Below are 22,769 nucleotides of genomic sequence, written 5' to 3' on the forward strand. Positions count from 1 at the left end.
TATTCAAATTCATTCTAACAGGGTAGTGCTTCGCACAAATCCTAAATTCCTTCCTAAAGTTGTGTCTCAATTCCATATCAACCAGACTATTGAGTTGCCTGTTTTCTTCCAAAATCCTGAGTCATTGGCGGAGAGAATGCTCCACACCCTTGACGTCAAAAGGGCCCTGATGTATTACATCGATAGGACCAAGGATTTTAGGAAAACTAAGCAACTCTTTGTTGCCTTTGCACCACACCACAAAGGTAACCCCATTTCCAAGGCTGGAATTGCTAGGTGGATCGTTAAATGTATCCAGATCTGCTATCTGAAAGCCAAGCGTACTCTCACCATTCCACCAAGGGCCCACTCCACCAGAAAATTGGGGGCCTCCATGGCATTCCTTGGATATATTCATTTGGAAGACATATGTAGAGCAGCCACATGGTCTACCACACACACATTTACAAAGCATTATTGTGTTGATGTGCACTCCAAACAGCAGGCAGCTGTAAGGTAAGCTGTTCTAAAAACACTTTTCCAAACTGCTGCAGCTGGCACGGGCGGCCGCCGTTAATGGAGGGACTGCTATGTATTCTATGCACGGATATGAATTCAGCAGCCCACATGCCTCGAACAAAATATGCTACTTACCAGTATGCATCTGTTCTTGGCATGTAGGGCTGCTGACATTCATATCGCCTGCCTTTCTCCCCGGCGCCTGTAGCAGCTGCAGGATTTACACATACTTCTAGCATGATCATCATTCACTGAGTTTCACTCCATCTTGGCCACAAAGGCTAAAAACAATCTGAGGATGGAGTCGATGCCCATGCGCACTGTAGTCCAGGGGAGGAGCCACCTATCTCGTGATACTTCGAAGACTCTTCCAGGACAACAATTTGGAATCATCCGGACCCAGAACTAGGCGGCGATCTATGCACAGATATGAATGTCAGCAGCCCTACATGCCAAGAACAGATGCATACTGGTAAGTAGCATATTCGTTTACAACAATAAGAACACTCAAACACAGACAAGATTTTGGGGTGACACCCAGGTTGAAAGCACAGAAGAGTACAAAACCTTGAGGTCATCATTGATAAAAGAGGAATTTTCAGTGCCCAGAAAGAGGTGATACAAAGAAAAGGACTGGCTTTGGCTGTAGCTCTTACAAATCTGAAAAAAAAGAGCCGGCTCTTCCCTGATGCCCCTCCTTGAAGTAGTATGAGTGAAACTTCTGCCAATGATATCCTATGGGATGGGAATCTCTAAAATGTTGTGATACCAGTACCTTAGATGCCACAATGGTTCGTGCTTACAGAATCCTCTTTTCACTGCCATCTTACTCATCACTGGCACATATTGGGTTGAAATTTTGTCTGATGAAACAGGCACTAGCATATTTCATATGTTGCATTAAGATCTGGAAAGCAGAACCACATACATTGAACTACATGCTTTTGAAACAGCTACAGGATCATGACACATTGCCAGTGAGAGCTTACCTGCTATAATCCTGTGACCTCATAGTCCTCACACAAGTTTGGGATATGCTCATGAGTGTCCAGGGGCGTCTGGTTCTAAAGACACTTAAAATCCACTCCGTTATTGATGATAAGGCCACAATATTAAACTGAGCACTCGGGTGGATGACACTTAATATTTGCAAAGGTTTTGCTCTTCAAAATACTTTGCCACTGGTACCTAGCTGCTATCAAGTTGCAGATTTCAAGATATCTGCGAGGTTATTACCTGTAAAAGACCATCTGGCACCTTGGTTGAGTGGATGCCTCCCTAACACTTGCTTTCTGTGTGGAACCGGGAAGGAAGACCTTCTACACCTAGTGTACTCCTGTAAAACTGTGCAGGATGAAAGGAGCCAGCTACTGACAAGGGCTTTTCAACCAAAGGGAAATTCGTTTGAGAAGGCAGACGGTCCTGGCTTGCTTTGACCCAGGATACCCCGAGCTGTACTGTTGCTTCGTCAAAATTCTTCTGAATACTGAGAAAAGACTGCTCCACAGCACAACACCTCCAGGCCCGCTGATTCAGCCTGCCACTTTGAGACAATGGACACACCACTTTCACTCACAAAAACAATCTAAATGTAATGTGCACACTTTGCATTTGTAATCTTATTTCATAAGGAAATAGTGCGACCTTCTAATTACATGACACTACAACAAAACTAGGTCCTGAAATTTTAAAAGTCTTATTCATTAATATACTGCTACTCGTAATACGTATATAAACGCAAAACTTTGAATCTGGAATATTAAATGTTTGTTTAATGCAGCTTTTAAAAAAACGCCCACATCATCATAGTTTAAATTGATTTGATGAATACACTGCACCATGTATTTTCATTTGTCAATTTTATTGCAATGGCTGTTTAGTTACTTAGTAATTGTTCAACAAATATAACTCCTGGATGTCTTTGTGGGAGTTTATCATTAAAGCAATGCATGTCTAGCAACTCTACCTTAAAGTTCAAGACCCTCTCAGTTAGTATTGCAGAACTCTTAGCTTTCAGTATGCACCACAACACTTTGAGCCCTGGAGTCTGGTGAGGAAATCTTTGGCTCATTAGAATGTAAAGGCCCTGATGTTGCATAAAAAATGAATACCTGGAAGAAAATACTAGATCTGTCACCTTATCTGCAGCGTTTTGCTGAAGGTCTGCTCTTGTTACTTAATACAGTGGAGGATTCCCACCTGCCACTTGGTCAAGTGGGTGGTTTTTCTTCAGAGGTTGCATTACTGCTTCTTATAATGCCTAGCCTTACAGTAATGTTTCCAGTATTTATATCCGCTCTTCATTGGACCGTGCTAGATCTACAGTGGACTGTTCCTTCCCTACAGCCACCTCCTCCATTCCATTTTCAAAGACAAGACCATGAAGCACAGATTAATTTGAGTGAAAAGATGATGAACCCCATCAAAAAGGAAGGTATGCCATACATATAACTCAAGTGAAACAAAGTCTAAGAAGAGCTGGAGTTCCAGGACACCAGCAGCTCCTGCTCCTCCTTAACAAACATATCTGTCCTCCATTATCATCCTCTTTGGAAATGAGCACATTTTCAGCGAAGATCGTAGTTTTTGAGTATAGTTTTTTCATATATTCACTTTCTTAAATCTTTTACCGTTGTGTCGGTAGGAATCCCGGATAAATTTAAATAGCAATAAATAGTGTTAAAATGGCCATAGACCCCAACGGAAGTATTTGCTCAGTAGACATGCTCCATATTTTGAATGTTCCACTGTTCTGTCTGCTTAGTCTTTTTGGCACCTGGAAGAAGTTTCACTCTGACATTCACGTGGTTGGAGATGGCCAAGCTTGCATCTTTGTGCTTCTTTGTAAAGAAAGATCAGGACATTGTTCTCTTTAGCATTGCAGTGTACGAAATTCGAGGTTGTGTTGTTGGTACTGGTGAGAACTTCCTGTACTGCCAACTACAGATGGAATGATTATAGGCTCAGTTTTATTGCCCGTAGCTCCAGGTTGTTAATGCAGAGATTCTTCTCCATATCAAACGGGAGGCCCCTCTTTGTGAGCTCTTTCTTGTTGGCTCTCCAACACACCATTAAAATATCTGTTGTCATGACATTCCATTCTCTTGAGGTTCGATGAAACACACAGTAGCGTCTTTTTGAGTTCTCTTGCTACCAGGCCTATGTTGCATAATCCAGTCATTTATTGCCATTGTTAGCCTAGTTCCTGTTATATGCGCCTCTTTTTCAAAGCCCACAAAGGAGTATCAGCCCAATGCAGGATGACATTAGGCCCAGAAGAGTATTGCTTAGTCTGACAGAAGCTGTTTGCTTGGCCTGGTGTTTTTGTGTCCTATACATTGAAGAGAATGCAAGTTGTGTTTCCAGGATTGCCTCTAAGAACTGTTCGCCATTTTGCTAGGTGGACTGAAAAATTCTTGGTGTTCAGTATCCAAGCAGTTTTGTGAAACAGGCTGAGACAGCATGCTGAAGTCTCCTTTGCCTTTTACCTTGATGGGTTTTGTAGTATAGTAACCAACCGAAGTGCTAACTGGGATTTGATATACAATCAAGGTTGAAGATTTATGAGCTACATTTCTGTCGACTGTTATTGAAAGGTAAAGCGCTGTTAGCGCAATATAAATCTATTCCCTTTACCCCTCTGGAGGGGGTGGCATTGATAAAAATGACGATTCTTCCATTGTTTAATTTTCATTTCTCAGCCTTACCCTGAGTGCTGAAAGCTGCATTTTCTAGAGATATAGAATCTATATCACATCTTTCATTTGGCAGGATAAAAGCGCCAGAGTAGCACTTACCAATGATATAGAGATGGTAGTTTTAGCTCTCCCTATTCTGCAGGAATATTATTGCGCATATTTTGCAAAATGTTTATTTTTTCGCATAATATCGGAGTTGTGTAATTTTTAATAATGACTTGATTAATCTGATTTTAAAATAATATAATATAATTGATATTTTCAAACAAACACGAAGGGCATCCCTAACCTCGCAAAGGTATCATCCCACCAATTGTCCTGCTCCTGAATCTGTATCAAGCCAAACAGGTCGATTTAACAACGCAAGGGCTGATGGGGTGGAAATGTCATTGGACTTAACTGCAAATTGTAAAAGGGAAGAGTGGCCAAATCCGCCTTGTGTGACCCTTCCTGTACCTACTACTCTTGAACAATCGGATATCACCTGCCTCGCCCCTTATGTGTCTTTCAATCTCCCCCAAATTGAGCCACATGCGACGCCTTTAAAACCAGTGGGTGCGACTGTTTCCTTAATGCCTATGCCTATTGACCCCACCAGAGCCTTCCGACCATCTGACTCTGTCCTAAAAATCTTATCTTGGAACGTGGCTGGTCTTGGCCGCAATTTTGACATCCCCGAATGGAACGACTTTTTGGAGCCCTTCCACATCTGTCTTCTACAGGAAACCTGGTGCTTGGAGCCAAGACATCGAGTGGGATTTACCACCTTTTTTATCCCAGCAGCCCAGGAACAAGGGTCCAAAGGTCGCCCGTCAGGTGGACTTATCATATGGATCAGCATTGCTTTAGGCTACAGGGTAAAAGAAAGAAACACCCAATCTTTGGACCTCCAGTGGCTAACGGTAACATGCAAAGGGGAAAGAAATATGGAAATCTTCAACATCTACTTGAGGGGTGCCAAAGGCGGTGCATCCCATTTACCATCCACAGGTCTAAACCGCAACCTGGCTGCCTGTGATGCAGATTCACATATAATGCTTGCAGGGGATTTCAACTGCTGTTTCGAGCCCTTGGCCAGTGAAGACATCTTGGACACTTTTGAAGAGGACAACAGGAGAGGTATTCCGATTCTGAACCTTGACCCGATTCCTAAATGGTCGCAAAACGCAATAGAGATCAATGCCTTGTGCATGGAGCACAATTTGCGACCGACAAATGGCCGATCCAAATCTGACCATATGGGTGCCCACACTTACAATAGACAAAACCACACGTCTAGGATTGATTACATCATGCTCAATTACAACCTTTGGCAATATCACCTAGATATGGAGGTTATAGTGTCGGTCGATAGCGATCACAACCCATTATCGCTATCTATTTCAGCCCCTTGGCAGGTTGGAAGGCAAGGCCTAACCGGTCATAAGTGGAAATCCTCTCATGAAGTGGTCCCCACAAATTGTAGCAGGCGTTTAAAATGGGCAAAAGTTTCAGCCGACGTGACAAGGATGGCCCAAGCTGGGGCAATTTTGGAAGAGGTGGAGCACCGGATGAGCCCTTCAAGTCAAAACGATAACAAAATCCTACCTCTATTTACTGAGACTGTACTCGCGCTGAGCGATGTATTTATTGTTCCCCAAACTACTCGAAGGGGTCCCCCAATATCCTTGCTCAAACAGTCAGAGAAATGGTACACTCAAAAATGTCGTGAGGCTAAAAAGGAACTTATTGAGACACTAAAAACCAAAGACGCGGTTGCTATTAGGGCTGCCAGAAAATTTTATAAAAAAATCATAACAGAAGCTAAACGGACTTATGATTTTAACTTTTGGGGAGAACTAGTAGAGGCCAGTACTAGGAAGGATGCTAAGAGGTTTTGGGACCTACTAAGATCTAGGGAAAAGCCCATTGACCAGCAGCTAACTTGTAACATCGTAGGGGGAGCATGGTTTGACCATTTTTCGCAACTGTACTCCGTTCCCTCAGGCCCATCCCAGGTAGCTTGCCCACACATGGGCTTAACAATTAATCTCCCGTCCCATGATGGCCTATTCACCATCTTAGAAGTAGAAAGAGCAATCCAATCCATCGTCCCGAACAAAGCAGCAGGACCAGACGGAATCCCAGGAGACCCAATTAAGAACTATCCCTCTCCTTGGAGTAGATTAATTTCCTCGCTTTTGAATGAAGTGATGTTGGGCGGAGTCTTTCCCGAATCATGGAGGGGCGCTGAGGTCGTACCTATTTTTAAAAAAGGCTCCAGGGACGACCCAGCAAACTACCGCCCAATCAGTTTATTAGATTCTTCTCAAAAGGTAGCAGGAAAGGTGGTATTGGGCAGGATCATCGAGTGGGCAGACAATAATCATATCCTATCAGATCTCCAAGCAGGCTTCAGGACAGGTACGGGTACAATCGAGCAGACGTTCCGTCTCCTGATGATTTATTGGAAAGTGGTGGTGCTGGGAGGGGGCAGTCTGTATCTAGTCTTCATTGACCTGCGGACTGCTTTCGACCTGGTACCACGCACGCTTCTATGGAACGTCCTCGATGGGTTAGGCCTCCCCCCCTATCTGCTGTCACTGCTTGTAAAATTTCATGATAGGAATTTTGCCCAAATTAGATGGGGTTCACAGGGAGAGAAAACACCTCGTATCCCCGTGGACAGAGGCGTCCGCCAGGGGTGTGTGCTTGCCCCCACTCTGTTCTCCCTCTATATCAACGGAGTGGTGGAGCATCTTCTAAAACAACCATCAGACGCACCCACCCTGGCTGGAAGGAAGATCCCAACGCTTCTGTTCGCGGACGATACCCTCCTAATTTCAAAATCACCAATGGGCATCCAATTGTTGCTTTCCAGCTTTCAAACCTTCTGCAATGAAAAGGGCTTGGCCATAAATATAGGTAAAACCAAGTTTTTAGTTCTTAATCCGCCCAAAAAATCTGTAAATCTGTAAAGAAAAAAAAAATAATGACTTGATTAATCTGATTTTAAAATAATATAATATAATTGATATTTTCACATTGGTTAAATCCCCAAAGAAAGTTTATTGCAAGAGTTCATATTGATTTTTAAAAGACAGATGGATTTTTTAAAATTACTATTAAATTCCTTATATTAATGCTGCTACGTGTGTCTCTTATTTGGTACGAGGTAGATTATTGATCAAAGCACTCTATCTAAATGGGAGGCACAGAGTTTCTCCAAGGTGATGGATTTTATCTTAGGGGAAAGGTGGAAATCCTGGTTTGAAATAAATGCACAAATAGGGAAAACTATTGGTTGAAGTGTTCTTATAATAGCTTAACTCTAAAACTAAAGACAATAGATAGACGTTCACTATTAAGCAACAACGGTTTAGTTATTAATCGAATAGAGATCTCAGCGTTAAATCACAATCAATCTCTTCCATTGGAGAGTGGTTTGAAATAATGAAGAAAATGAAAACGAACGTTATTATGCGCTACTCAATACTCAATGTGGAGGGATTGTAAGGTTTAATATAATCAGGCCCGAAATTTGGTTGATTAAAGGTTTTGAGAATTCGGGTGGGGGGAGGATTGTTGGTGGGATGTAGGAAAGGGAAAACTATTTAGCTTTCCATGGTTCCGGGAGCGAAAATGAGTAACTATATTGTTTCAGGTGAAGGTTGTATATGTCTTAGGTTTTTGTTCTGTAAAATTATATTTAGACAGGTCTTCATGGAGTTAAGGTATTGTTGGTGTCAAAGATACTGCACTTGTGTAAAACAGCCTTTTTTGTTAGGATAGCCCCTATGAAACTGTATGAAATTTTATGAAATTGCTTGGGGCGGTATTGGATTTTATAAAATTTTAAAACAATTTTTGTCCTTTTTGTGTAATTTAATGCGGTTTTAAATCTGGATCTGTGATAAAAAAACAAAAACCTTTCTGCTTATTATTACCCCAGATTGACTGGTTCACCTTGGTGAGCACGAAGAGAGTGAGAGAGAAACGTTGTTTATTTAGACCATGGTCTTTAAACAATACATAAAACACGAATAAGATCCACATGATAATGACTACAATAATTATGTAAGAGATAGATAAGCAATTTAGTATACATAGAACAAAATGTAACCCCCAAAAACCTTCATGATTCATTTAGCACCGTTTGCAATGGTCTACATCCGTAAAATTCCTATTAGTGGAAAAACGTTTAAAAACAGTGCCCCTCCTTTAGTAACTCCCATACATAATCTTTTGTTGCTTTCAGGAATTTTCCTAATGCAATTGTAATGTCTAAGGATGGCAAATCAGTAAATAGACAAACTGCTTAGGCATGTGAATTAACCTTGTATTTTAAAAATATTGGACATAAAAACAATTTCCGTATGGCTAAAATCAATGTGCAATCAAGCAATATGTGCAAAATATTATTTCTTATTCCTAGCCCGCATATACAAATACCATCTAATTGAATCAGTGCAGCCTTTATTTTTTCTTCCGTCTTCCAAGGGTTAATACCAACACGAACCTTTAGAATTTCGTGTGTTAACCCTTTATTGGGCAGAATATCCAAATATGGGAACCAGGCTGCATTTTCCCATGAGCTTTTTAACCACTTGTCCGAATTTTTCTCGCTCATATAATCTAGGTCTTGAGATCTTGAATGTAGTAGCCCATGGTCTCTAAGCATTCTTTTAGTTAAGTCTACTTCCAGGGATGGCTGCGAAAGACTCACCTTGTGGTGCACTACTATATTCTGGAGGGCTCTTCTTACATCCTTTGCCCACCCAAGGCTACTTGTTTGAATCTCCTCTCTGCACCAGAGTGAGACCTTCTGCGCACCACCTGGGTCATGGCATTTCCAAAATCTTACTAAAGCCATTTTGGTCTGTACGCTCCATGCTATTAGCCCTAGCTCCATTCTGATCGCTTGGATCATTGTACAGCTTGATAGAGACAATACCATTTTTAAAATCTTTCCTTCCTCACAATCCCACCCACATTTACCACTCAGGTAAAGAACTTCAGCCCCCTACAATACTTGCGGGGGGATCATTGCTTCAAATGCCTTTACCATAGGTCTGTGCGAAATATCACCATATTCTTTATTGAATTTTTTCAGCCCTCAAACTGGCGAGAAAGCTTTCTCTGCTTGGGCCTCCAAGTGAGTGCTCCATTTTAACGCGCTATCAAACCAGAGGCCTAAGTATCCATATTCTTTGACTGTTTCCAGTTTGTCTTGTCCTAAAAACCAATTAAAACTTTTGCCTTGATTTCAAAAGCATAAAACCTTTTGTTTTTTGCATATTTACAGTTAAATACCCATTATTCCCTCGGTTGATGTCTTACTATTTAAACTCGACTCCAACAGGCTTCTCTTAACCTTTGCCCTTTTTTATAGACCTCCTGCTTACCTACCGTATTTTCTTTAGCTATTCGGCAGTATGGTTGCCGGGCTGGCAATAAATCATGCCAAAATCCTTATCATAGGGGACTTAAATTTTTGGCCCCATGATCAGTGCGAAAGCACCTGCTCGAAGGATTTCACAGATCTGCTAAATGGCCTTAACTTTACCCAGCACATCAACGCTGCCACTCACATTAAGGGCCATATCTTGGACCAGGTCTGGTTTTCAAACTTGGATATTTTGAACCTTCAGATTTCCCCTGGTGCCTGGTCGGATCACTTTTTTATTTCTTTTGCTCTTCCCATAACCGTCACTCCCAAATCCTGTACCCCTGACCCCCTCGCAATCAGGAACTGGAGTCGGGTAGACATTCCTTCTTTCTTTCCCTTGCTGCCTCCATACCTAGTCCCCCCCAGCCTCCTGGACCACCACTCTCAGTTCACACCCAGGCTGAAGACATCAACACTTGGTTGGCCGAGGCAAGGGATATTTTTGCTCCTTTGAAAACACTTAAAAACAAACAACCACATGACGCCCAGCTCTGGTTCACCAAGGACCTGAAAGAGAAGAAACTTGCTCTTCGTCAGACCGAGTCTAAGTGGAGATCGGACTACTGCCCCCTAAATAAAATCATCTTTCTCACTGCTCCTAAAGACTACAAATCCGCCATTCTTGTAGCCAAAACCTAATATTTTTCCGCAAAAATCTTAATTCTTCAAACAAAGCCAAAGAAATCTTCTCAATAGTGGAATAGTGGATGAATTAGCAAAACCCGATCGTGTCTCCATTAAGCCTGTCATTACAGTCCCTTTGCCACTCTATTAACAGTTATTTCATTGAGAAGATAATTAAAATCAAAACCAGTATTCCCAAAACTGTTTTAATCCCCAAAACTGTTTTAATCCCCAATCTTGGCAATCTATCTGGAAACCCCTTGTCCTTTTCACCTCTGATCACAGGAGGTTTTCTTTTCTCTTCTTAGTAAAGTTTGTTCCGGCTCCCCACGGGACAGCTGCCCCCTCACATTGCTCGTAAGATATTTCTTAACCTCCTTGACCCACCAATTTCCCTCTTGAACAACTCTTACCTCTTGGGTGGTCCCTTTCTCGTTCCCCCATCCTCAACAAACTGGGAGCTGACCCTGAGGTACTTAGTAACTTCCCCCCTATTTTGTTGCTTCCCTTTTTGGATAAAGTCCTGGAGGCCTTTGTAGCAAACTGTCTCAGGACCTTCGTGGAAAATTCTCACTTCCTAGACCCCCATCAAGCGGGGTTTAGGCCTCAACATTCCACCAAGTCTATTGCCCTGGCGGTTCATGATGAACTCAGAAAGGGGGCCGACCAGAACACCTCACAAGTCTGAGTTCAGTTTCAGTCGGCTGATCTTCATCCATTCTGCGACGTCTCTCATTCCTTCCTGGAGGTTGGCTTTGGCGGTGGCTGGGTCATTGGTGAGGGATAGGATCAGCTGGGTGTTGTCGGCGTAGGAGATGATGTTGAGGTTGTGTTGGCGGGCGATGGCTGCGTGAGGGCTCATGTAGATGTTGAAGAGGGTGGGGCTGAGTTAGGATCCTTGCGGGACGCCGCAGATGACTTCAGTGGCCGCGGATCGGAACGGGGGGCGGCGGACTCTCTGGGTTCTTACGGCGAGGAACGAGATGATCCACTGCAGTGCCGCTCCTTGGATTCCGGTGTTGCTGAGGCGTTGTATCAGGGTGTGGTGGCATACGGTGTCAAAGGCTGCTGAGTGGTCCAGGAGGATGACAGCAGCTGTTTCCCCGTTGTCGAGCAGGGACCTGATGTCGTCGGTGGCTGCGATGCGGGCGGTCTCGGTGCTGTGGTTTGCTTGGAAGCCGGACTGTGAGGGGTCGAGGGATCCGTTGGTCTTGAGGAAGACGGAGAGTTGTCTTTTGACGGTCTTCTCGATGACTTTGGCTTGAAAGGGGAGGAGCGAGATGGGGCGGAAGTTCTTAAGGTCCGTGGGGTCCGCAGTGGGTTTCTTCAGGAGGGCGCTCAGCTCTGCATGTTTCAAGCTCTCCGGGAATGTGGCGGATGCGAAGGAGCTGTTGATGATGTTCCGGAGTTGGGGTGCGATGATGGAGTCGGCTTTGTTGAAGATGTGGTGTGGGTAGGGGAGCCGGAGTGGATGGTGTTCATCATGCGGGTGGTGTCTTCGGTGCTGACAGAGGTCCAGGTGCAGAGGGTGGTGGTGGGGGGCGCTGGTTCGGTGTTTGGGTGCGTGGTCAGTGCGCCGAGGCGGATGTGTAAGTCGGTGATCTTGCGGTGGAAGAACGAGGCGAGAGAGTCGCAGAGGTCTTGCGAGGGGGTGATGTCGTTGTTGCAGGTGCTGCGGTTGGAGGGCTGAAAAGCTCCTTGCTGTTGTGGGTGTTGTTGTCCAGTCGTTCTTTGAATGCTGTCTTCTTGGAGGTGGGGATCAGCTGGGGGTGTTTGCGGGTGGCGTTCTTGAGGGCGGTCATGCGTTCTGCTGTCTGCTGTCTGGTCGTGGCGCCAAGCTTTCTCGAGGGTGCAGCAGGTTTTCTTGAAGTTTTTAGGCCGTTGGTAAACCACAAGGCTTCCCTGCTGCCGGGTCTGCTGGGAGGGTTCTTCAGTGGTGCGAGTTCGTCAGCGCAGTCGGTGAGCCACTGTGTGAGGTTGCGGGTTGCTTCGTCTGGGTCCGTCGTGATGGTGGGAGGGTTCTGGCTGAGGGAGGTGGTGAGCTGGTCGGCGGTGATCTTGCTCCAGCTTCTGCGGTGAACCTGTTGCGGGTGGTGGTGGGTCGTGGTTCTCCTGAAGTTGAAGTGGACGCAGCTGTGGTCTGTCCAGTGTAGTCCTGTGGAGTGGCTGAAGGAGATGTGCTTGCTGGAGGAGAAGACGGGGTCAAGCGTGTGGCCGGCGTAGTGGGTGGGGGTGTTCACCAGTTGCTTGAGCCACGGTGACCTAAAAACATAGTCTATAGGACAATTTTGAGTTCACTGTTTAAAAGTTTTCCTTGCGGGGCAGTCTTGGGCTATCCGGTCATTTAAGCAAAAAAGACTTTTTGTTGCTAGGTAATTTCAGGGAACTTCGCTTGATATATGTCATATGACGCCAAGATATCTGTGTACCAAAGATCTACCAGCTTTAGGTTTAGTTTGATTAAAATCTCCCACTAAAAAAATTAAATCTGAGCCATATTTATCACAAAGTGAATCCATGTCATTTTTAAAATAACCCATTTCAACCTTATATTCCTCCTGGGAACCACATTGCATGTATACATTTAAAATCAACATATTTTCATACTTCTTATCAGCAAACATTGTGGTTATTCTGCAAACAAGCAACGATTTACAAGTAGCTAAAGTACATTCTTTACTACCTTTGTAGATACTATTGTCAGGAAGCCACCTGCTGAGCGGCCAGACCTTGTTCTTAATGCCGGACGATAGTTGTCGAAACCCTTCAACTACCGTGGGGACTCCACATAGCCAGGTTTCTTGGATACAAATGACCTCATTATTTTTTGAAAATTCATGTATGAGTTCTTGCTTTATTTGGTTTCCTAGTCCATTTATATTCCAAGAAACCAGTTTTATGCCATGTAGCTGTCCCGTTACCTATTCTATGTCGCTAAGTAGCCCAATTGTCTCGGATTCCTCGGAAGGCCCAGCAGGGCTTGTACTATAGCTCCAGTTCTTCCATGCTTCCACAAAGTCTGAATTATTTATAACTATATTGAGATTTTCCAAACCTAAATCTACTTCTCTTTTCTAATAATCTCAATTTCCTCTTTCCTAGACCAGCGTGATACTTTAGAAGGCTTTCTTTTGCGGGACATTGTGTTCGATCACTACCTCTTCTTTGGGTACTAGCCTAATCCCTTCTTTTAAAATCTCTCTCTCTCTCTGCCTTCCCCTCAGCAATTTTTAGCAGGTCAGACTAGACTTGTACCCTGGTAAGCTCATTACCGTCAATGGTTGCTAGAAAACCCACTTGTCTGAGATCTTTTGATCCTATTCCTTTCAAGTTGGGACAATGGGCAAATGAATTAATGAGATGGGACCTATTTAAATACGATCTCTTCTTCGTTTTCCCCCTCCCCTTCCCATTTTTGCTAGTGCAAAATATAGCCATCTGTTCCTATTAGCCTCCTCTCCTTTCAATCTGGGTCCTCTCAGGAGCTGTAGAGTTTTATTTCTGGCCCCTTCCTCCACGCTTTCTTTAAGGGAGGTAGTTAAAGCGGGTAATTTAGCTACATTAGGTGATATGAGTTTTATTGGTTTGTCTTGAGGATTTTGTTTACTGCTGAGTTCTGTACGCGAAGCTCAGTGACTGTGCTTTTGCAGCAATGTTTCTTTTTTGATATAGAAGGGACATATTTTTGCTTATTGTAATCCCCAGGTATTTGTATGAAGTTGTTTCCTCAATGTGTTTGTCCTTTGTATACCACTTGAAAGATCATCTACTTGCGCCCGCCAATCTCACCACTTTTGTTTTTTTGGTGTTTAATTCCAGACCTTCACTGTCAAAATAGTCTGTTAATTTGGATATTATTCTTTGGAGGCCTATCGGTGTTTGACTTAAAACTACAATGTCGTCTGCATATTTTAGAAACTGGATGCATTTGTTGGCCAATTTTTGTGGGTGTCCGTTCACGTTCTGCAGTTGGTTTTCCAAATCTGCCAAATATATATTAAAAAGGCTTGGAGAGAGCACGCAGCCCTGTTTGAGGCCATTTCTTATTTTTAATTCTGCGGATATTCTTCTCCCATCACCAAGCTTTACTTTTGCCCACGTTCCGCTATACAAGGCTATTATAATATCCATTAAAGCCGGCGGCAGACCCCAAGTTTCCAGTTTTTTCCATAGGCGTTGTCTTGGAACGCGATCGAAGGCGGATTTCAGATCTATATAGCAGGCTATTAATCCGGTCTTCCTTTTTCCCGCTCCTTCGATTAGTAGTGACAATGCTGAAAGATTGGTTGTGCAGCCCATACCTTCCATAAAACCCGTTTGGAATTTGGGTACTATTTTGTTTTCATTTATCCATTGACTGAGGTGAATCAATATACAAGATGCAAAGAGCTTTGCCTCTACATCAATTAAATCTATTAATCTGTAGTTCCCGGGTTCCATTCTGCATCCGTTTTTGTGTATTGGGTGGAAGATGTTACCCTTCCAGGACTGTGGTATCTTTTTTTCTTTATAAACATGATTGAATAGCGGAGTCAGGTATTTTGCCCAAAAGTCAGGATCTTGTTTAAATAAGGCGTTTGGCATCCCATTTGGGCCTGCTGCTCCTTCCGCTTTCAGTTTTTTTATTAGGGTGGTTGTTTGTTTAACAGTTGTCAGAAGTGTCTGTTCCTCTCGGTGTGCACTTTCATGCTGATCATTTTTTCTTTGTCCAGTTTCTGTTTCTTTTGGTCCAAACTTTTTTTGAAGTCTTTATTTATTTCTTTGTCGCTATGCTTCCTGTGGATGTTATATAGGCTTTCAATATAATCGGCCCATGTTGTTTTGCTTATTCCGATGTTGTGTTGTCCACCTGTTCCTTTTGATAGTTTATTATTTGTGTTCCAAAATTCTCCACTATTTGGTAGTTTACTTGTTCTTAGTAAATCTTCCCATATTTTCTCCATGTACATTTTTTTCGCTTTTCTGCATTCTTCTTTATATTCTTTTCTCATTTTTTGTATATCGTTGTTGTCTGCTTCTTTTCCTAACCTCTTGTCTGCAGCCTTTGTTCTTAATTTTTTCGCGACTTCACTTTTTTTATCTTAGTTTAGTGTTGTACCACGGCTCTTTGTTAGCTTTGTGTCCATAAATTACGGATGTATTTACTGAGAATTTTCCTAGCACAAATTTATGTAAGTTCTCCCATTTTATTTCCAGTGATTGATTTTCAATGGTCTCCATAGCATTTGCATGTTCGTGTACCAATTCCATTATCTCCTTTTTTATAGGACCCTTACATTTGATTTTCTTCAGTTTGTGTATTTCCGGAATTGCGGTGAGAAATTCTATCTGTGTTTTCTCTTCGATGTTTTTTCTCAGTATGGTCTCTTGTGGAAAGTGACCGCTCTCCGGTCGGGTTCGTATTTCAAAATGGACAACGTTCTTTTTTTAGTTTGTTACTAGTTACAGTGAAATCTAGTGTGGAGTTCTTTTTTCCACTAGAGAAGGTGATTTTTGCGGGTTGATCTCCCTTCATGTTTCCATTTAAGATTGTTAATCCTAGTGATTCCAGTTTGTTCCATATCTTATGGATTTTATTCTTGTCCTGCTTGGCTTTTATTATATTACTGTTGAAATCACCTGAGATGAGGATAGGCGAGGTGACCTTATTAGTCCCTTATAACCAGTTAAAGACTGTAGGGATTGATTAAATAAATTTACAGAGTCCACCGTATGTTCGTCAAAGATTAGAGAGGAACCCCCCCTTCCATGATTCTTCCCCTTCTTCGGCATCTGGGGACTTGGCTGGTGAAAAGACCCTTTTAAAGTGTTTCCCCACAAAGTCTTTAAGGGAGTTTGATGCTGTGCCTCCCGTGCCTCCCTTGCAACCCCCTTGCGATGACTTCTTAGTAACTTTCTCTTATTTCTTCTGTCCTAGTTTGTATTTAGGTTTTGCCCCTGGCCCCGCTAGGCTCTCTCCTAAAGCTTTGATTTGTAGGGGGGACTTTTTGCTTCTGTACAAGACCCAGTGTGCTTTAATTCTTCCTGGGGGCCATTTTTAAGCTCTTTGAATTATATTTATAGTTTGTTTCACAATATCCCACCTGGCGCTACCTCCTGTTTCCAGACACAATACTCAGGACGGGGGAGGGGGGAGGCAATAATACTGGTAGGGGGAAAGAAAACTGTGTTATACACTTACCTCTGTTGTGCCTTGTATATGCGCCTGCACCCGTGCCCTGCCCCACTTTCACTTCCTTATTTAAGTGCGAAATTCCTCTTTATGAAAAGTTCTTCTTTATGAAAATCTCACTTTGTAATTAGAGCGAGCATAACAAATGGCTTTCTGCACTATTTTTGCTTACTCGCCGCTTTTAGGCTTGGATGGAGGTCCTCTTCAATGTACACCTCACTTCTCCATCACCACTCTCTTCTCTCCACCCGTCTCTCTCCTGCTGGTGCAGCCGGCTACACTTAACCTCGCATCTCACCCAGAAGGCTCGGGCTTCTGCAGGTCACCAGCTCGGCGTTTGGAGCGGCTTTGGGGAGGCGTTTAGAGAGGTTTTTGGCTTAATTAGGCGGCTTGATTAGGCGCGGAACTGCGTCTCTTCCGAGCTTTTTCTAAGCTCCAGGGTATCAAGTTTCCCCACGCACGATTACTTGCGTCTCTCCAGCTCTCGCGCCTCGCTTCTTCCCACGTCGTCACGTTGTGTCAGGGTCACAGGTCAGAGTGCCCGTAAGCCGTATGCAACAACAGAGCACGGACAGTTGTTCCAGAAATAATGTCCTATTGTTTCACTGTGCAAAAATAGCAGTGCATCAGACAGTCAATTCCTTTCTACCTCCTATATAAATATACATGTCGGCAAGAAATAATAATATCTGATTGACTCAGATTCTTGGTTGTCTGGTACGATGCATTAGCGTGTAAACATTAACCCTTCTGTTTTCAAAACAACGAAAACAGTGGCCAAATTCACTATATGCTAACTCAGCAAATCTGTTCTAAACTTTTTACCCATTGCATACCTGCAGTTCAAAACAGTAGTGATTGGCTGGAGTTCTTCAGCAATTAGATGGAAACGTTTTAATGAGCAGTAGCGAAGGAGCAAAAAAATTGTTTCTACGTGCTGCCATTTGCCAGAAGATTTTTTAGAAGGGTAATTGAAAATTTACCATGTAATAAATAAAACTTATTAGAAACACTAAATCAATGTTTATTTTCCAAATGTTTTTGGGATTAGCAGGAATTCTTATTAGGCAAGCAGAAGCATAGTTTGAGGCAGGAGAGAACATGTCTAAAATAACCTTATCAACCAGAATCCCCAAATATCCAAACATCATGAAAGACCGGAAATAAGAGGTCAGGATCCCATGAGATCTGCCATGCAACCCTCAGATTTTAGTAAATAGTCCACTCCCTATTCCAGGCACACACAACCTAGTAATCGATTGATCTGGTAGCAGAACATGACCCCCCCCCTCCCTCCCCGGTATTTAAGGCAATTAGTATCCCGAGTACACAATTCACATATGACATGAGACCCAGACTTTAAGTTGGGTAAATGTTGTGTGCAATGTGTTAGTTCGCCACTCACAATCATGACTTAATATTTATGGCTTCGGAGAAAACTATTATGGTCTCACTGGCTACAGTTTAAAACCACTGCAGTGACATGTGGCAAGAAAGTGTTTTCCAAATAGGAAACCTACATTTATAAACTAAGTCAACTCCAAATAGGCTTTGTAAGCCCCCACATTCTCTTACTCATCAGTTGTCAAAAGTCGATTGTCATTGTTTAGGCCAAGCTACATTGTTCCAGAACCACCCTGACAGAAAATAGATTTTCACAACTCAGACTGGGAACATGGTAGAATAAATTGACTGTTCCTTTTTGCATGTTATTAAGCTTGACTCATCGTGAAAGATGTTTAATGAATAGTTTTTAAAAGCCCTTTTAAAAAGTGCACTTTGTGCTACCTGAGAGCAACCTGTATTAAAAACCCATTTGCCTGTTTATCCCCACCCCAGAATGTCTAATCAACATTCAAGTACAGATGTGAACGACTGGCCTGCTAGAGAACAATATGGCTGCTTCTTGGAGCAGGAAGGCTGAACTGATGTTTCGAGTGACAATTTAGCAGGGATGAGCTATCAGGGAAGAAACTGATGGCAGCAAGAAACCACCACCACCACAACTGTTCCTTTCAGGCGGAGACCTCAAATGTCAGTCACAGGAACAGAAAATATTGTCTGTCACAACCTGTGGGGAAACTAGTTTTTGCATTAACATTAATTTCAAGTATACCAAAATTCACAGGCTGACTGATTTAAGAGATTACAATTAATCAGTCGCATCTTAAAAGGATTCAGACCACCAGTGGCACCATACTAATACATTAAGGATCTACCCAAAAAGAGAAGAAAAGAAGGAACAAGATTGCGCCTTATTTTGGGGAAAGAAGGCTGAACAGATCATGACTCCCGCTGCCAAGCCCAAGTGAAACTGCTCTGCAAGGTTCTTCTGGCCGTCCATTTCTGCTTCAGGGACACAAAATGCAGTTGAGCTTTCTGCTCTGAGAAAGAACCAGCTGACTAGCTTGGACTGGATATTTAGAGAAAGGATAAAATACAGTCGCTAGAGGCATGCCTTAGGATCTGGTGTGCAAAGCAGGCTAGGAGTGACTCTTCCAGCTTCAAGAAACCTTTGGGACTTAGTCATTTTTTTTATCCTCCAGAGGAACGGAGTGGGGTGCAGAAGTTATCTCTGGGAAAGTGCACTCTTGACCTGGAAGACCACACTTTTTCTTGTTTGGAACATTTTGTAGGGAAGATAAAGACTACTGTGGAGCCTTGGGTTGTAGGAAGCTGGCATCGTGAAGACCTGTTTGGCATCAGTATTCAGCCTTACCCAGTTGGAATATTTTGAGAATCAAAAAAGTTGAATAAGTGTGTAGGTAACATATAGGTCAGGTACTAGAGGGCAGTTACCCATTTGTGAAGCAATATAGGTCAGGTACTAGAAGGGAGTTACCCATTTGTGAAGGAATATCAGGGACAATGAAATCTGACCATGTCCCACTGTGAGCTTTTGGCACTGGAACATGAAGGTTTTAGTGGGTGCTTGTTGACGCGTTGGTAAACCCTCATTGGCTTAAAAACCCTCGCTTGCCCTACTGGAGGATTTTTAGAACAGTGCTAGTAACAAAGTCTCGTAATAAATTATTTTTTTATAAATATTACCCATGAGGCTTATCCAAACCCTTCTCCCAACGGTAATTGTATGAAGCCCTAGGGTTTACATTGACATTTAAAAGTGCTTTTTTCTTTGCTACTTTATGCCTTAAAACGTTAAAAATGCAACTCTTTGATTATCTCTTCCTTATTAGATACTAACCATTTTAGTATTTCCTTATTTAGCTTTCTTGATTTTCTAAATTTATTTGTGTATTGTGTTGTGTTCTTAGACTATTGGTGTTCGGTACTGCTTGAATTCACACGCTTTTCTATGTCCGCCATCCACTACCATTATCAGAAGACTTATAGACTACAAATGATCGGATCAGGTGATGTTATTTCTGTTTACTCGTAATGGCGGCAGTTCATTGCATTGTTTAGCAGCATTGTGATGCATTCTCTAGTTGCAACAGAGTAGGAGATTGCCAAGGACTGAATACTGCATAAGTGTTTATTAAAAACTGATTGCTCTACTCATACCTTGAAATAAGCAGAAATTGTAACCTAGCAGAAGAGAAAAACACTACTTATGTAAATATGTTCATTTGTTACATGAGCACATATTGAGTTTTTATTTGTCATTTCCCCTTAGGAAAGTTTGTTTGCTTGTGCGCAGGATCCCACTTCTCCTTTGCGTGATCCCAGAATTGAGTCTGAAAGCAGGAAGAGAATAATGCTGACAGATTTGCAGAGCATTGACCTAAAAAAGGGAGCAGAGATACAGGTATCCCAACATGTTATCTCTCACTAAATATCAGCAACCGGTATCTTTGAACATAATTTTCCACTGTGGCTTTTGAATTTTTTACATCATTTTACTTTTAACTTGTTAGAAAATGGTAACCATGTTTAAGATTCGGAAGTATATGTTCCAATATTAATAACTGTAATTTCCATTTTGGTCTTAATTGCAAACGTGCATTTCATCTTTAGTGCACTTAATGTTGCTTTTGTGAAATTCAGTTTTTTATATTTTTCTTCAGGGCACTGTTTTAGGATTCAAGAGTCCAAGTGAATTTTTTGTGCAGATTTACTCTGCTGAAGCTGCAGAACATCTAAGCAATGTTTCGCTAACTCTGAAATCAATGTACAACAACAAGACTGCCGGTGAACTTTATAATCCAGTTAAAGGAGAAGTCTGTGTTGCAAAATATTCTGTAGATCAGGTAATGTACAATTAACTTTTGCTTGGCAGATTGACAACTTGTGTTTAATCATGAAAGGTTGTTTTTGAAAATTGTCGTCTAGCAAATAATGTCTTCCGCGGTCGCCACAGGAAGCTATTAATATATGTATTATTTTATACAAAAGTGTACACAGTAGTGAAACTGAGTATGTGTGTTGACATTACTATTCAATGAAATGTCAAAAGTATTAAATCTAGTATTCTACCATTTGACTTGCATACGTATTACCCATTTAACATACTAAAATGTTCTGTAAGGTGCATAAATGTGAACAAGCCAGCATGCCACATGCTTTAGACTGTCTTTAGATCTTTTTATTAGAGTTATCAAATAGAATCACTGGATGCATTACTTCACTTGCAGGATGAAGTAATTGTTGGCTGTTTATTAGAGCACTGTCATTGCCACTGTATAGCGTAAGCCACATCAGGATTTACAATAATGGAGACAGCCAGATGTACCATAGTGACAGGGTTCAAGTATTCAGTTTACCCTATTGGAAGACTAGGGCACTAGGACAAGGTCATGAGAAGCAGTCCTTGTAAAGTTAATGGGTACGCGGTGCAATAGCCTTGGACTACTCTTTTCAACACATTTCTTTCATTTATGTTAGTTTAAATGAATCAACTGAATATGCCTACTTATCATCCCTGCATATTTTGCCTTATTCCCAGCCCAGCTCCAGTGGACAGTAGGACTGGTTTGGAAGCTGTGGGGTGATTTTGCAAATGTGGGGAATAATGGAGATAATAGAGGTTCATTATTTCTGAATGCTTGCTGTGTGATTAAAGGGAACTTGACACAGAAGCTAATTAAAAAAAAAACCTTAAAGCCCCCCAAGAACGGGTAAATCTGATACTGTTATTTGTAGTTTCCTTCCCTTAGAAGTTCCCCAGGCGTCAGTCTGGATCTGGACATTTCTTTCTTCAGCAGTTCCCCTGAGTGTTGTTAGGTGGTGTCGGTCGGGGTTTTGGTTTCCAGGATGACGTTGAGGGAACTACACAGACGACCATTCTCCCCAACCCCCCTGCCCGTGCCAGCCTTGCGCTGATCTAAAGAGAGCTACGGTTAGCAACATTTTGGCAAATTTTCTGTAGGTTTTTGTTGCCATCTATTTATGAGTTGTAGGCTCCTGGTGTGTCAAGGATGTTCCCAGTAAAGGACCTGCTTCAAGTCATACGGTTCCTGCCACTGAATGATGTCCGTTACAGATCCGCACCTCATCCACCTTTGGTGTCTGGAGAGCAACCATGACCCAGAGGCGTGCTCCGAGTGCCAGGCCATGAACTTTGCGGGAGTGATCCTTAAAGCTGCTGGAGGCCCGGTGCTCGGCTCCATGTTGAACCTGTTTTTGTTTGAGAGTAGGTTTCAAACAGGCACGGAGCCAACACTCCTTGCACTCAGTCGTCGGGGAGACTTTAGGTAAGTCGGGGAAGCACAAGAAGAAGTCGAAGAAGTACAGGCATTCTTAGACTTCTCCTGGTCGGCAGACGCAGGATCCTGAGCATTCGAGGCTTGAAGGCTCTGTTTCCTGTGCCTACTTCTGAGACGTATCTGCGCCTCTTTCCCTTTCTGGGAGCCAGAGTATCTCCTGCCCAGACCCAGAAGTTCTATAAGGCCTTGTATATCATCTTTGGGCATCCTGGTTGGTCTGGGGCCCTGGGACTTTGCAGGTGGCTCCACCGGGTCCCCGTAGATCCGTATCGAAACCGATCAATGTCACTAGACCTTCCCTGACATTCAACCCTTCGATGATGCTTCTGGCGGCAACTGTGCCCCCAATCGGCGCTGACCCCATCCGCATCCCCAAAGTGGACACTGAGCTGGATCGACGTCTATTCCGAAGCCGGAAGGTACCCTTTAACTGACCAGCCTTGAGGACCCGGACTGGCAAATGGACCTGGATGATGCCAGTGATGTGGACACTTCCCCTGACACAAGCTTGCTTTCTCCCCCTACCGTGGCTGAGGAGAGAGCTTTATGTGCTGTAAAGAGAGCACCCGAGGTCCTCTGCCTCGATCTCTCTACGGTGGCAGTCAGGACTACCCACCTGACAGAGGTGCTTCAGCCTGCGGCTTCCTCTTCTGAACCCCTTTTGCTGTTCAATGAAGCCCTCA

General features: G+C 42.9%; 1 protein-coding gene across 2 annotated transcripts in view; it reads left to right on the top strand.

The window, feature by feature from the left end:
* TDRD1 (tudor domain containing 1) overlaps positions 1-22,769 on the top strand; it is a 1,954,313-nt gene that overhangs the window by 551,754 nt on the left and 1,379,790 nt on the right. For both annotated transcript variants that reach the window (XM_086922877.1, XM_086922878.1), the window contains exons 7-8: positions 20,058-20,189; positions 20,449-20,631. In XM_086922877.1, the coding sequence (XP_086779003.1) occupies positions 20,058-20,189; positions 20,449-20,631 (315 nt within the window). The remainder of the gene's footprint in view (positions 1-20,057; positions 20,190-20,448; positions 20,632-22,769) is intronic.

The sequence above is a fragment of the Lissotriton vulgaris genome, chromosome 5, assembly GCF_964263255.1.
Source record: "Lissotriton vulgaris chromosome 5, aLisVul1.2, whole genome shotgun sequence".
In the NCBI taxonomy this organism is placed as follows: Eukaryota; Metazoa; Chordata; class Amphibia; order Caudata; family Salamandridae; genus Lissotriton; species Lissotriton vulgaris.